We start from the raw sequence: 13,427 nt of genomic DNA, 5'->3' as shown, positions 1-13,427 counted from the left end.
ACCCACCATTAAAATAAAAAGAAAACTAATGAAAATGCCTTGAAAACTTTTGAGTTTTAACGATAAAGACAAAATAAAGGGTAAAATGAATAGTATCATGATTGACTTTTTAGTGTAAAAATGTGGTTTTTCGTTAAAGTAAGCAATAATGAGGGCTTTTCGTTACAATTCCCTAAAATCAATTAAAAATAAATGTGCATTGATGTCAAATTTAACTCCTAATCACAAAACCTTCGAATTCAGTCAATAAATAATATTTCGGTTGAAAATATTTTTGATGTCAAATATGCACAATGGTATTTAACCTAGGATTTTAACATTTGTTATGGAGATGCTCTAAATTTAAAAGTGGAACGTGACTCATGAGAAATATGTAATGTCGGTGTCAAATATGCCACCGTCATCGTTGACATATAACTTAAAAATTAAAATTAAAATTAAATTAAATTTGTGTGTTAATTCCTCTCCTGTGTAGCTGAGACGCACACTCTCCGGCGGCGGCATCCCGGACGACGCAGGTAACCTCTCCACAGTCTTCAAAGCATTTTGCGTTCTGGTTGTTCTCTCCCGATTAATATTTACTGAATTCCCCCAATTCTTTTAATTTTGATGTGAATTTGCATAATACGTAGAATCAGGTTGTGTGGGAAAGAACTGTTTTTTTGTGTTTAGTTTTTGATATTATAATTAGGGTTTTATGATCTTTAATTCCTGTGTGGGGGTTTGTAATTGTTGGTTTTAGGGTTTTAATCCGCGGCCGTTGCTGGATTAGGGTTTTATTCCGCGGCCATTCTGGTCTGGTTGAATCTAGGGTTTAGGGAATTTTAATTTTTACTCGAGGCGTATAATTCCACTCATTTCAATGCTATTTGTGAAATTTGTAGTGTGAAAATGATGATTTATGCTCGGTTTAGGGTTTTGGGTTTTGGGATGGCGTTCTAAGCGGAATTTTATCGATTTTCAGATGCAAGTTTCGTGGCTTGTAGATGGATAATGAAGTTAGTCGTCGTCAGCCTAACCAAGAACGTTCGAGGACTCGGTGGACAGCGTCCCTCGATAAGACATTCGCAGACTTAGTTGTGAAGCAGATTCAGTTGGGAAACAGACCGAACAATGTGTTCGACAAGAAAACCTGGAACATTATTCGCGATGAGTTCAATAAGCAAACGGATCTCAACTTCAACAACAATCAGTTGAGGAAGCACTTGGATGTTCTGAGGACGCGGTTTTACAACCTCAAGTCGGCTTATGATCAAACGAATGACTTCGCTCTGGATGATTCTTGCTGTATCGAGTTTGAGCATCTGTGGGAGGACCTCGGGGTGCAGACTAAACCTGAGACGATTAAAGTCAAGGACTGTCCGATATATGATCAGCTGTGCACGATATTCGCAGACTCTGCAGCCGATGGGAAGTATGCTCAGTCTAGTCACTACGAGGGGTCGGACAAGTCTGCCGGAATAGACAGTGCGGGTTTGATTTCCTGTCCCGACAGTGAAGCCCCCCATTCTGAAATCCCATCATCCTCAGAGCCTGTGCAAGGCAAAGCGTCAACAGCAGAAAAGGTGGGCAAGGTTATAGCGGATAGGAAAAGGAAACGTCCATCTGAGGCAGAGTATTCCGCGGGTCAAAGCAGAAGGGATCAAGAAATATGTGATACAATGGCACAAGCCCTTTCGGAGATGATTGCTGCATCAAAGTTGAGGAGAGCGGCAGCAATGCCTAGCGATGACAGATTTTCCATTACCAGTTGTATCAGAGCACTGGATGAGATACAAGGCATTGACGAAGAACTCTACTTTCCCGCTCTAGACCTGTTCGAGGACCCTAATTTGAGAGAGACATTCATCTGTTTGAAAGGCGATCAGATAAGGTCAACTTGGTTGCGAGGGAAGTGCAGTAAAAGTACGCATGGTTAGAGGTTAGGGACGAAGTTTGGCTTGACACTAGAGGATGAACTTTTGGTTAGAGATTTAGGATGAATTCATAGCACATGTTCATAATATGGCTTTTCTGTTAGTGAAAGTTTATAAACACCGAGCCCCAGAAAGTATTCATCTCGCATTATCAATGAAATCAAACAAGCATTCATCGTTGTTCGATTAGCAAAGTCTCAATGTTATTCATCTCTAAATAAGTACCCAAACAATGAGGAATGATCACGATAAATATAATTTGCTCAAAATTGGAGACAGGTGAAATTAATACAGCAGGTAATGCCTTACAGCAACTCGACCAAACTCGACCCACAAAATTAATCGGATTGTGCAGCATGACTTGGGATCAGCTAACCGGCAGCAATTTGGCGTTCACAGCAACCCATCTTCCTATCTCTCTTGAAAGCCAAGTTCCTCTGCTGTCTCTGCTGCATATACAACAGTTCACCGTAGAAAAGTGGATCAGCCAAAGTCCGTCCTATCAGCGTTATAATCAAACAGTGCCAGGATTATTCTCTTCTGAATGTCTGTAAAAATCCAGCATTTCTTCTTCCACTGGATGAGTTTTGCCTGCTATAACAAGGCAATGGAGAGGTGCCCCAAAATCAACCGACCGCAGTTGCCTCATCGTACCAGAAACGATCTTCTGATCCTCACTTCCCAGCCGAGCAAGCCCAACACACATCGTGTCTTCATTATATGCTGCAACGTAATGCACAAATCAAACATATAGCAATGGTTTTATCGTGTAGAGGCCAGACAACAGATAACACTCATGTTCGAAAGTAAAGATTTGAAAAAATGGCATGGTTACCAGAATCTCCTCGATTGTGCTCAACCTCGAGAAGCTGCTCAATTGCAGTGTTTATCGACATATATCTAGGCGGTTCATACTGCTTCTTTCCTCTGAAAGGGAGGCAAGTAACAGTAGTAAGCCTATGCAGTTGCAGAAGCACAAAAAACACGAAAACTATGCACACAGTAAATTCTTCGAAGCTGAAATTAAAGAAGAGGCAGTCGATTATTTGACTAGAGACCTGCACAACGATTCCAGAGTTGGTTCCTTCACGCGTATATCTACAGCCAAAATAACTTCGCTATAGTAGCTTGACCAACGTGAAAGTGGAACAAGTGCATGCCCCATACACGAAATTGAATATTAGAGTATAAATCTCATATCGGTATGAGGCTTCCAGTCGAATATCTGACTCCGCCTATCACTTTATTCTGCTTCCATCATCTCTTTCAAGAAGCCAACTTGGGATGAGAGTGTATAGTAAGATAAGCATCAGCGGTGTCACTTTTTAAGCAAGTATCTAGAACTCAACCCAACAAGCATAGCGAATGCAGCCCAAGCGCACGATTTTTCTGAATCTTCTCATAAAAGCTATCCGGCCTCCATGTATTGCTGAAGAATGGTATCGAAACTGTCTCTCCGTAGTGGTAGAGTTGTAATCCACAGGCTCCAACTGCATTCATCACCGACGCATTGTGCACCACCTTGACATCAATCCCCAACTTCTTGGCTCGAACCACAATATCAGTGTGTGTCGTAGCTCTGCGTTACAGATCGAATTACGCAAGGAAAAAGCTCAATTGATCAACATAAGTCGTTATTATTTCAATCATAATTCCAACATTCTTGGGAACTAAATTTAAATTGCTTCCTCAAATCCTGCTCAAAACAAATTGCTACACCATACAAGATTTTACCAGTTGAACAGATAGAGAGAGAGAGGACATACCCAAAAGGATCGCCGACGACAAGGAAAGCGACGTCGGAAGCAGCAGCAGCAGTTAGAATTTGATCGGCCCTTTCCTCCACAGTTTCTCTATCTGCAAGTGTCACTGGCTTTCCGTACAGTTTTTCCTGCACATTGACAATGTTCAAACTTTTTGAAAAATTAAGCAAGTTTTGCAAGCAATTGGAGAGAGAGAGAGAGAGAGAGATAGAGTACGAGAGTGGAGAGGCCGTCGGAGGAGATGCCGAAGGAGAGGAGGGAAGTGTAGGCTTCGATGAAAATCTTGTCGCATTTCTTCACAGCCTCTAATCCTCTCAGAGTTATGTCCTTCTCGTCCCCCAATCCCAGTCCTACAATGTACAACATCTCTCCCTCTCCCTCTCTCTCCACTCTCTCTCTCTCTCTCTCTCTCTCTCTCTCTCTCTCTCTCTCTCTAGCTGGTTTGTAAGTCTGGAACCCTGCAAAAACCCTAGTTGGAACTTGGAAGCCAGGTGCTGCCAAGTCAATCCGACGTCGTTCTCTCTCTATACCCAGAGGCGGCCAGAGAGGAAGACAGGCCGATTCAACAGTTTATTAATCGGAGTTTTAACCAGATACTGATGTACTGTTTACTTTAAACGAAAAATCATATTTTTATATTTTTCTGGTACTACTTTCTGCACATTTATTTATCATTTTTCATTAAAACCAAAGGTTTATTTAGATTTTTCTTTACGTTTCCTTTTATTAATATCAACGTTTTAACGAAAGCCCAACTTAGTTTTTTTTTTCTTCTCTTGTCCGACAGTAATCTTTATTAATTAATGAAACCCTCTTTGTCAACCAAAAGATGATGAAAAGACTACTTAGTTTTTTATCACACAAAAAAAAATGATGGGCAATAGTGTAATTTCACAAGTTCAAATTTTACTTTTTTTATTGAAGCGTTACCTATAGGTGATGCTAAAGTACCTCCAATATTAAATAATAATAAATAAATAAAACCAATAACAAAAACGTCCAACTACCCCACGTTCCCTCTCTCTCCCTCTCTCCTTCTCATTTTCTTAAAAAATGTGTTCATACACATGAATTGTGTAAGCAAATGCTAGTTTACTCTAAACTAAATGAAATTATGGAGAGAGGATTTGAATGTTGATGCATAAGAGAAGCACGTCCGCTCTAGTAAGTGCGACTACATTTATGCTTCACAATTGTGAATTTTACGATTGGTAATTGTATGCAAAGGTGAATTAAACCAATTAGTTAATGTTAAATTCAGATCCCCTTTCATCGAAATTCAAACTCCGTTCCTAATAGATTAGTATAGTTTAGAATACCGCTTTCGACAAAATAGGTCCTCGTATCTTTGTTTGCGTACTCTTGTACAGAGAAGAATGAAGAAAATGAAAATCATGAAAAACAACAAACACAAGTAAGAGAAAGAATCGAATATCCCAGCAGACCTCGATCAGTCATCGTCTTTGAACTCTCTGTTCCAACACAAAATATACACGAATGAGTTTAGGTTCATGCATAACTGATCGATCGAATACGACCCGAATATATGAATCATGGTACCTGCGATCAAGGTACCGAGGTTGAATCCCGGAACCCTGACACGTTGTGCACGTAAACGAACCGACCCCTTCGCAGTTGATGCAGTTGGACACCTCTTTCTCGCCCCCGCCAAGCTCTACTGTCACCGTCCCACTCCCCGTGCAGAATCTGCATTTTTCTGAGACACACAACGACGTACGGTCGTCCAGTTTCATCAGTTGACACTGACAGAGACTTAAACAGCACGACACATGAGTACCGGAACTACGAGTTGTTGACACATGAGTATCTAATTCAAACACCGATATTGTTTCAAACTTGAGCACGTGTGCAGTTCGGGTTTTTTCTTTTTCAATAAGGTCTCGATGCAATTAGTACTGAAACCGCGTAAAATAAGTTGTGATTTATTTTGTAAGATTTCCGAAGCGAGACTTTGCATGCTTCACCAAAAAATATAGCTGCAAGTAAATTAGTTTGCTAATTACTTACGAGCGCCAGTTCCGTTGCAGGGGAAGCATGGCTGAGTGTTGTCTCTCTTAGCCTGCAGTTAGCATTACTAATGTTAAATTAATTATCTACAAACTACTTAATTAATCGTATTTAGATACCGAATCAAAAGGACTCACAGCGCTGTCGATCTGTGTTTCGTAGAAAACCGGAATGCCAATCCCAACCGCAACACTCGCAAACCCTACTGAGATTGCCACTACCTGGAAATTCATGCTTATGTCAGATTCCAAAACAAAACCCTTCGAAATCGAGATTTTGGAAGGAAAAGGAGCGGGGAAAGAACGGAAACCGTGTTTTGATCGAGATCAATGGCTCTGATGCCTGGATGCGACTTTGGCGACCGTTGATTTCCTGCAAACTTGTGGGGCACGCGTAAGGAAGAAGGGGAGGTGGAGAGCTTGAGGGGGCAAGAGAGGAAGGGAGAGTGGAGGCGGGGGAGTGACGGTGCTTGCGGCATTTCCACGTCAATTTTCTGGCGAATGCGGAGCGATGGTGGAGTTTGGATATGTGGGGTTGGCAGTTGCCTCTAGTTTCAGCCACCAAACAGTTGAAAGCTTTTCCTATCACAAACTCAACGTTCCTCCTACGTGGCTCCCTAGTTATAAAAAAAACCAAAAAACACAAAACTAAAAGAAAATTCTTTGGAATTTGAATAAGTTGTATGGAAGCTCAATACCATTTAGATGCGTCCAACCCATCTAAATCGTGAGAGAAAAATTTCAGTAGGGCAGTCTGATCACGTGATTAGTCATATCATTCTTAATAAAGAGAAAAACTTATGTCTAATCGATTGTATATGGCCTGAACAGAATCGGGTGGTACCATGGGTAAGAACAGGACAAAGGGCAATACCCAGGGTCTTGTTTTGTGTGTGACGGGTGAACCTTCAAATTCACCCTCAAATAAGAGAGTTTTTTTAATCGTGAGAAGAAAATTCGGTAGGACAGTCTAATCACGTGATTGGTCAGATCATTCTTACAAAGAAGAAAAAACTTATGTCCATTCAATTGCATATATGTCTTAAACAAAATCGAGTGGTACCATGGGTAAGAGCTGGACAAAAGGCAACACATGGGGGTCTTGTTCTGTGTTTGACGAGTGAACCTTAAAATTTGCCCTCATATAAGGGGCATATTTTTCAATGTGCCAGGAACACAGCTTGGTGTACAAAGTGTAATAAGACAATTGATTAGAAACTTGAAAAAAAAATCCAATCAATTGTATTATGACACTTGATGTATCGAGTTATATTTTCGGCACATTGAAAATTTTCTCCACATAAGGAGGACTCCTCGTGTGTTTGTGTACCATCCAACCCTAGGTGCCACTGTACTGAACATTTTCACACGACACCGCATTGTTAGATTGAAATACCGTCATTTTGACATCCCGAGTGCAATTGAAGCAATATGCGAGTTTGATGTTTGAACTGCCCTGTGAAACATCAGACCGGTCCACGGTCCAGCGACCAAAAAACGAATGAAATAGAAAGCAGAGGATGCCAAATTTACATCACGGTTACAGCAACAATTCAAAGAACCATCGTTGTCCACCTACGCAAATCTAAAAATGTGAAATTTCAACGGTTTCCTCCAGAGCGTGCTTTCCTCAACTTTCCACGCGTGGCCCGAATGGTTTCCTCCATGACCGTCTCTTTCGGGGGAGGATTTGTCTCTTCAGGTGCCGAAGAGGATGGTGCTGCGTCAGTCTGCGTCGTTGCAGCCTCTTCAGTTGGGGTGGTTTGGCTACATGATTCAGATGCAGCTGCTGTTGCTGTGGCTTTTTGAGTAATTGAACCTGCCGTTTGAGGGGCAGGTTTAGGCTTTGGTGATGGTGCTAAGGCTTCCACTATCTCCTTTTGGTCCTTGCTTGAAGAAGTACTGGAAGTGGGAGACGGCGGTTCCTCTGGTTGTGATTGCGTACTTGCAGCAGGCTGGCGATTTGGAGGTGGTGTGGTGGGTTGGCGAGCAGCAGGGGGTGGGCGCCTAACACCTTGTTGTGGCTGCAATTTCAAGAGTAACTTTTTCAGCAGAGGCAAAAACCTTGTTATAATTTTTTCCTTGATGAGCGGTTCCACATTGTATAGCGCAGTACGGCCTATATGGTAATAATAAACAATAAATATCGTGCAATGAAGGCGAGATGCACGCACGCATACCGGAATGCAGGGTACAAAAGAGATGCGACGTACAATCAATAACTCATGAAACAACAAAGCATTACTTTCAAGCCGGTATCAACCTCCCCAAGGCATGAACGATCATCTGTAACTAAATGAAGAAATATATATAAACACACACACAATATCCCGAAGTTCAAACAAAATAACCTTGAACAAGTACTTGAAAGGACTAATTTAAAGACAAGATGGTGAAAAGGCAAAAGCCTAGAATTAAAATGCCAACATAACAATTCAACATGCACAAAAAAATCAACATCTGGATGATAAAAGGACAATAACGTTTTGATAACTTGCTCCAACTGACTGGGTGGCCAGAGATGTTGCAATCAATAATGATGGGACATAATGGTAAAACTGAAAACACCAAGTCCAAATCATGTCATCGTACCTGAGCAGGGCGAGGCCTTGGTGTCGATTGTGCAGCAACATACTGCAAGATATCAAATATTCTCGTCTGACCATAGCTTGCAGCTCTTTGCCAATACACAATGGCCATGTCACCAGCTCTAGTTTTTAGTTCCAACAAGTTCCTATCAATTTCATTTTCATGCTTCGCAAGATATGGTCTAAAGAAGGAATCATACACATAGGTCGTTCCCTGCAACACAGAGATAGTTGTGTGAGTATAAGGAAAGTTATACTGATAAACAAACAATTAAATAAGCTAATAATCTCAGTCCAAAATCCCTTACGGAATCCTGTACCTTTGTTTTCGGAAACCACAGATATATAATGAAGAGCAACTTAGCTTCGCTATACATGGGAACCCTGCACGAAACAAACAAACAACAACAAAAAAAAAAAAAAAAAAGAATGAGACAACGAAGTGGCACAAAATAAGCATATTTGAAATCTCGCAACATCCAAACACAAATCCCCTACCAGGAAACAAAAGCATCACCAACTCTCTCACATACAGTCAAAACAGCCACCAAAATCCTGAAATTCAAGCATGAAAAGCGGGTCATCGCTACAAATCACAAGGACAAATAGATAACTATCTTAGACACAAGACGCAGTTGATACCAATACTGGCACCAAAAGCGAAGCTGCTCAATCTCCGGCTTATTCTTTTCAACAGTTTTGTAGCACTCATAAGCTGGATAAGCATAGCCAAGAGCCATCCTGTCAAGTGCCAACATGGAAAACGGGGAAGGTCAGAATTTGACAATAATCAAACGTCCTTTGAAACGCAACCAGAAAGCGAGGGTCAATCATTCACATACACAAGTGTTCTGGTAAGAAAGGATCCTATCATCTTTTGCGTACCTGCCCATACACGAAAATAACCGCTTGGTCATACACGAAAAGAAACATAAAATAGCTCACTTCAATACCAAACAACTCCCGATTTTTCGAGATACAACATTTCAATTTTCGGATATACTTCTTGAACTTTAGCAGCAGAACAGGATGAATTTGTTTTCGATCAACATAACCATTCAACAAATTAAGAGCAGAACAAAATCACAATAGGTAAAGCTGATACAATATTCAGAAATGTTGATCTTCAAGCACATTGTTTTCGCTTCGGTTTCGAGGAATTTGTCAAGTATTTGACCTGAATATATTCTAAATCCCTGGAAACCAAAACGAAAATGTATGTGAGCTCAGTTGAACTTGAGCTTGGATTTGAATTTGGGATTAGCAAAATCCGAAATTCAAATTCTTCAAATTCAAATTCAACTGAGCTAAGTGAACGATCAGATTTGTAAGAACAGCCACTGAAGCATACGATTACACCGCACAGAAATTAAAACTTCTTAACATTTGGAGACAACATACGCATTACAAGAACTAAAAGCAAAAAAATTAAGAAAAAAAGGCAAAAAAAAAAACAATTTAATTTCCTAAATTGAAATTATGAATGCAATAATCTGATGCTGATAAGAATCCAGATATCATCCAATCTCATTTTTCATGAAATAAAATCGGTTCACGAAAATATTCAAAAAATAAACAGTAACAATTAGAGTTTTAGAGAGAGAGAGAGAGAACCGCTCGAAGACTAATTTGAAATTTGAACGGAATCAGCGGATTGAAAGAAGGCACTGAGCAGTGAGAGAGTTAACAGAAAACTCGAATCGCCGGACAGGTCGGAGATCGCCGTCGCGGGAGAACGGCGCCGATGAAAGGCTCGAAGAACCGTTACGGTGTCGGCGGCGTAATAGACTGAGAAGGAGAGAGAGAGAGAGAGAGGTGTTTGTGCCGTTTAAATTACCATATCTTATGTTTCGTTGGTTTTGCTTTTGCTCCTTTGGCGTCGGATTTGATATAGCGGTGAGTCTTTGCCTTTCGGTTCCGTCATCACGGAGAGCCGGTTCGCTGTGTGCGTGTGTATATTGTTACCAACGCCACGCGATACGCACTAGGGCTTTAATCACCGTTAAGGTTGAAACTCACGGCTCACGTTTCCTCTTCCTTTGCATCTTTACAGGATAGGGCTACACCGCGATCGTGGTGACCTGTGATGCTAATACAACAATACGTGTAAATTTCTCTTTACATAACATTATATTATTACAAAATGACAAATAATAATATACACGTGTTATATAAATTATTATTTTTTTCTCTAAACTCGCACTTGTTATCAATCTGGTTTATAATTTAAAAAAGTGGAGTGAGATATTATGACATTAATAAATTTGTGATATCACGTGACAGTGCGATTGGAAACTTTTCAGGATGCGCATTGATGCCTTGACAAATTTCCATTTGAAGCATGGTTTGCTTTCTGTCCTTTGCCACTTCAAGAGGAGTAGAATTTTATGTCCTTCAAATCCTCCACTCTTCTCTAACGTTTTTTTTTTTCTCTATAAAAAAAATCTGAATATGATGTTATTCTGTGACTTAATCGTGACTGTTCTGAGACTAAAAGAAATAAGCATTGGGAGAGGTACTTTATAGAAAAACCATTATTTTAGTGGCAATTTGGTCAACTAATAAGGTGGGTTAAGATGTTGTGATTGAGTAGAAAGTATATGATTGGGATGGGACAATGGACAGGGATGGATAAAAAATTTGCTTACGGAAATAACGGTAACCTCTATGATTTGACCGCTCTGTCCCAAAAACAAAAGAGAAATGCTAAGGAGAAAGTGGACTGAACAATTGTCTAATGTTATTCTTCTTTATAAGTAAATGAGATGTATTATGTTTGATTCTCGTCTTTGAACTACATTATTATAACTCATCCACTATAAAACTTAGTTTACTCCTTCATAACGCTCTTAATGTAAATAATATCATTTGTTCAAAAAAAAAAGTGAGACTCTTCATGGATTCTCTGTCATCTCATGTGTCATAGTGTTTTATAATCTTGACACGATAATTAATGTTAAAATATTAGATGACAAAGAGTTTATAAAAAGTTCCACTTTGAAAGAGAATCTTCTTAGCATTTCTCGAAATAAATATAACATTTGACTGTTGTCAATTGAATAGGATTGTCTAATCACATATGAGGTTCTATATGATTTGATCCTACCCATTCGAATTTTATTAAGGGTGAAAACATTTTTGTTCATTGTGCGATAGGTTAAAATTTATTTTGGTCATTGTGTTGTCAATTTAGCCAATTTAATTAATGTGTTGTTATAAGTTAACAATTTTAGTCACTTCCATTAGTTTGCAGTTAAAAAAACTATTAAATTATTTGCTAATTAAGTTTTCAAATTCTTTTATTGATTTTATCTGTTTAATGAATATTTTAATATATTTTTAACTTCAAACTATGAAAGTGACCAAAATTATCAACCTTCAACAACACAGTGATCAAATTGGCTAAATTAAAAAACAGAGTGAACAAAATAAATTTTGACTTATAACATAGTGACCATAACCCTTTTATTAATTAGAGACCATGAGGTTAGGATTTTTATTTTGCTTGAGCTATTTTCTAATTTGATTTAAATTAGAAAGAGTACAATTTGAACTTAACTGTAAACGAGATAGCACAATACTAAGTTAAGTAAGTATCAATTTTGTCATTTATATGAGTTGAACAAAAAAAGATATTCTTTACGAATGAAGAAGAATATTAATAATTTACGAGATCGCTCAACAAGACGGTGGGTTTTGGAGCAAGTAAATTGGGCTGGAGTTGGTAGCTAGAGGCTAGCTTGGTAAGGCTCTCTGACAGAGGAGTTGGGCTATCTGATATAATATAATAGAGTATAGTGCTGTAATTCTCATCTCAGTGTCTTATTTTCTCATCTAGTTTTTAATAAACTATTTAATTACAAGCTTGCTCATTTGTAAAATGACTAATAAGGACCTTAAAAGATGTATAATAATAATAATAATAAATTGGACGAGGTTCTAAGTACTGGTTTGGTACTAATGTGCTTTTATAAAAAGTGGGTATAAAAAAAAGCTGAGCTCAAAAAGGTGTTTGGAAAACACTTAAAAACAGCTTATTTTCACAGTTTTGGGTGAAAAAAAAACTAAAAATGTGAAGCAGCAAAAATGGGTTTATTCTCACAACACAGCAGAAATAATTTTTTTTTCAAAGTACAGTAATATCAAACCAGCCCTCCCACCCTCTTCTTGCTTTATCTTTTAAAAAAAATGAAAAGTTTGAGCGCGATTCTAACTCCCACCCTCTTTTTACTTTATCTTTTTTAAAAAATAAAAAAGTTGGGCGCAATTATTTTGTTAAATAAACACGTTGGGAATGATTCTAACTCCCGCCCTCTGTTTAGAAACATTTATCTACCCTTAAACTCTAGCTCATATTTCCATCTCTTTTCATTTAGAGAAAACAAAAAAATTGAACTTAGAAGATGACGTTTTCATTGAAGAGATAGAAGACGATGTTTCCATTGAATAAGTGTAAGATGACATTTTCATTGAAAATGTAAGAAAATAATGTTCAAATCATATATATTTTTCTAAGAGACAAGTTTATAATTTTAGATAATATATTAGAGATTATTTTAGGAATATCAGTGAGTGGAGAAGTAACATTTTAATTTTCTAAATTTTTTTTAATAGACGAGATCAAAATATAAGTAGAAAAATAAGACATTAAGATGAATCTAGTAGTTCTCACGAGTAAAAGATTATGCTCCTTTAACCCTTTTCGCTGTTTCCAAAAAGAAGCAAGATATAGCATTTTATTTTAATCCGACAAATAATTTAAAGTTAAAAAGTGCAAATGATAAATGAGATTCTCCCAAGTCTACCGTGGCCATCGAGTGTCCATTTACACGTCAATTCCATCATTCATTTTACAAGAGCAGAAAAAAAGAGACTTGATGGTAATTGTGTTACTGGTATTAAAGTGAAAAATCACACCAAAGAGAACAAGGGTGTTTCCTTTGTGTTTTTGTCAACCACAAGGAAGCCAAAAGAACCCTTACCTACAAAGAATAGAGGAAATCGTAGTAATGATTCTTTAATTTTAATTCAATTAGAGCAATAATTATGTTGAGAATGAATCATACACTGATGAGAATAAAGACTTTGGATGGGCTTATAAGTAAGTTTGACTACTCCCTAAATTATCAATTG

General features: G+C 38.4%; 4 protein-coding genes across 5 annotated transcripts; 1 reads left to right on the top strand and 3 right to left on the bottom strand.

Annotated features, from left to right (window-relative positions):
• Window positions 1–360: 360 nt before the first annotated feature.
• LOC126631189 (L10-interacting MYB domain-containing protein-like) lies at window positions 361–2,110 on the top strand. The gene is made up of 2 exons (XM_050301359.1): window positions 361–518; window positions 965–2,110. Exon 2 carries the CDS (start codon window positions 987–989, stop codon window positions 1,917–1,919), a length of 933 nt encoding a protein of 310 aa, XP_050157316.1. The 5' UTR covers window positions 361–518; window positions 965–986; the 3' UTR covers window positions 1,920–2,110.
• Window positions 2,103–4,258, bottom strand: LOC126631191 (probable diphthine methyl ester synthase). 2 transcript variants are annotated; one of them, XM_050301361.1, is made up of 6 exons: window positions 3,896–4,258; window positions 3,683–3,807; window positions 3,266–3,495; window positions 2,975–3,014; window positions 2,752–2,843; window positions 2,103–2,639 (listed from the first exon to the last, which is right to left on the bottom strand). In XM_050301361.1, exons 1-6 carry the CDS (start codon window positions 4,043–4,045, stop codon window positions 2,431–2,433), a joined length of 846 nt encoding a protein of 281 aa, XP_050157318.1. In that variant the 5' UTR covers window positions 4,046–4,258; the 3' UTR covers window positions 2,103–2,430. The 2 variants fall into 2 exon arrangements, with proteins under 2 accessions (XP_050157318.1, XP_050157320.1); XM_050301363.1 differs by having other exon boundaries at window positions 3,299–3,495.
• Window positions 4,259–5,001: 743 nt separating this feature from the next.
• LOC126631195 (protein disulfide-isomerase LQY1, chloroplastic-like) lies at window positions 5,002–6,339 on the bottom strand. The gene is made up of 5 exons (XM_050301367.1): window positions 6,018–6,339; window positions 5,845–5,928; window positions 5,708–5,759; window positions 5,240–5,396; window positions 5,002–5,151 (listed from the first exon to the last, which is right to left on the bottom strand). Exons 1-5 carry the CDS (start codon window positions 6,183–6,185, stop codon window positions 5,130–5,132), a joined length of 483 nt encoding a protein of 160 aa, XP_050157324.1. The 5' UTR covers window positions 6,186–6,339; the 3' UTR covers window positions 5,002–5,129.
• Window positions 6,340–7,194: 855 nt separating this feature from the next.
• LOC126631190 (putative HVA22-like protein g) lies at window positions 7,195–10,171 on the bottom strand. The gene is made up of 7 exons (XM_050301360.1): window positions 9,909–10,171; window positions 9,137–9,179; window positions 8,937–9,035; window positions 8,793–8,849; window positions 8,615–8,678; window positions 8,299–8,508; window positions 7,195–7,730 (listed from the first exon to the last, which is right to left on the bottom strand). Exons 2-7 carry the CDS (start codon window positions 9,166–9,168, stop codon window positions 7,308–7,310), a joined length of 885 nt encoding a protein of 294 aa, XP_050157317.1. The 5' UTR covers window positions 9,169–9,179; window positions 9,909–10,171; the 3' UTR covers window positions 7,195–7,307.
• Window positions 10,172–13,427: the final 3,256 nt, after the last annotated feature.

This window comes from Malus sylvestris, chromosome 8 (assembly GCF_916048215.2).
Source record: "Malus sylvestris chromosome 8, drMalSylv7.2, whole genome shotgun sequence".
Classification (NCBI taxonomy): Eukaryota; Viridiplantae; Streptophyta; class Magnoliopsida; order Rosales; family Rosaceae; genus Malus; species Malus sylvestris.
The sequence above is the reverse complement of the archived record's forward strand: the minus strand, read 5'-3'. Positions and strand labels throughout refer to the sequence as shown.

Coding starts and splice junctions, on each gene's coding strand:
- LOC126631189 (XM_050301359.1), top strand. CDS start 987: ATGGATAATGAAGTTAGTCGTCGTCAGCCTAACCAAGAACGTTCGAGG.
- LOC126631190 (XM_050301360.1), bottom strand. CDS start 9,168: ATGATAGGATCCTTTCTTACCAGAACACTTGT. Junction 8,850..8,936: donor CGCTTTTGGTGCCAGTATTG/GTATCAACTGCG, acceptor CTTGAATTTCAG/GATTTTGGTGGCTGTTTTGA. Junction 8,509..8,614: donor TGTGGTTTCCGAAAACAAAG/GTACAGGATTCC, acceptor TCTGTGTTGCAG/GGAACGACCTATGTGTATGA.
- LOC126631191 (XM_050301361.1), bottom strand. CDS start 4,045: ATGTTGTACATTGTAGGACTGGGATTGGGGGACGAGAAGGACATAACT. Junction 3,496..3,682: donor GTCGTCGGCGATCCTTTTGG/GTATGTCCTCTC, acceptor TCTGTAACGCAG/AGCTACGACACACACTGATA. Junction 2,640..2,751: donor GCACAATCGAGGAGATTCTG/GTAACCATGCCA, acceptor ATTACGTTGCAG/CATATAATGAAGACACGATG.
- LOC126631195 (XM_050301367.1), bottom strand. CDS start 6,185: ATGCCGCAAGCACCGTCACTCCCCCGCCTCCACTCTCCCTTCCTCTCT. Junction 5,929..6,017: donor TTGATCTCGATCAAAACACG/GTTTCCGTTCTT, acceptor ATGAATTTCCAG/GTAGTGGCAATCTCAGTAGG. Junction 5,397..5,707: donor CTGCAACGGAACTGGCGCTC/GTAAGTAATTAG, acceptor TGTGTGTCTCAG/AAAAATGCAGATTCTGCACG.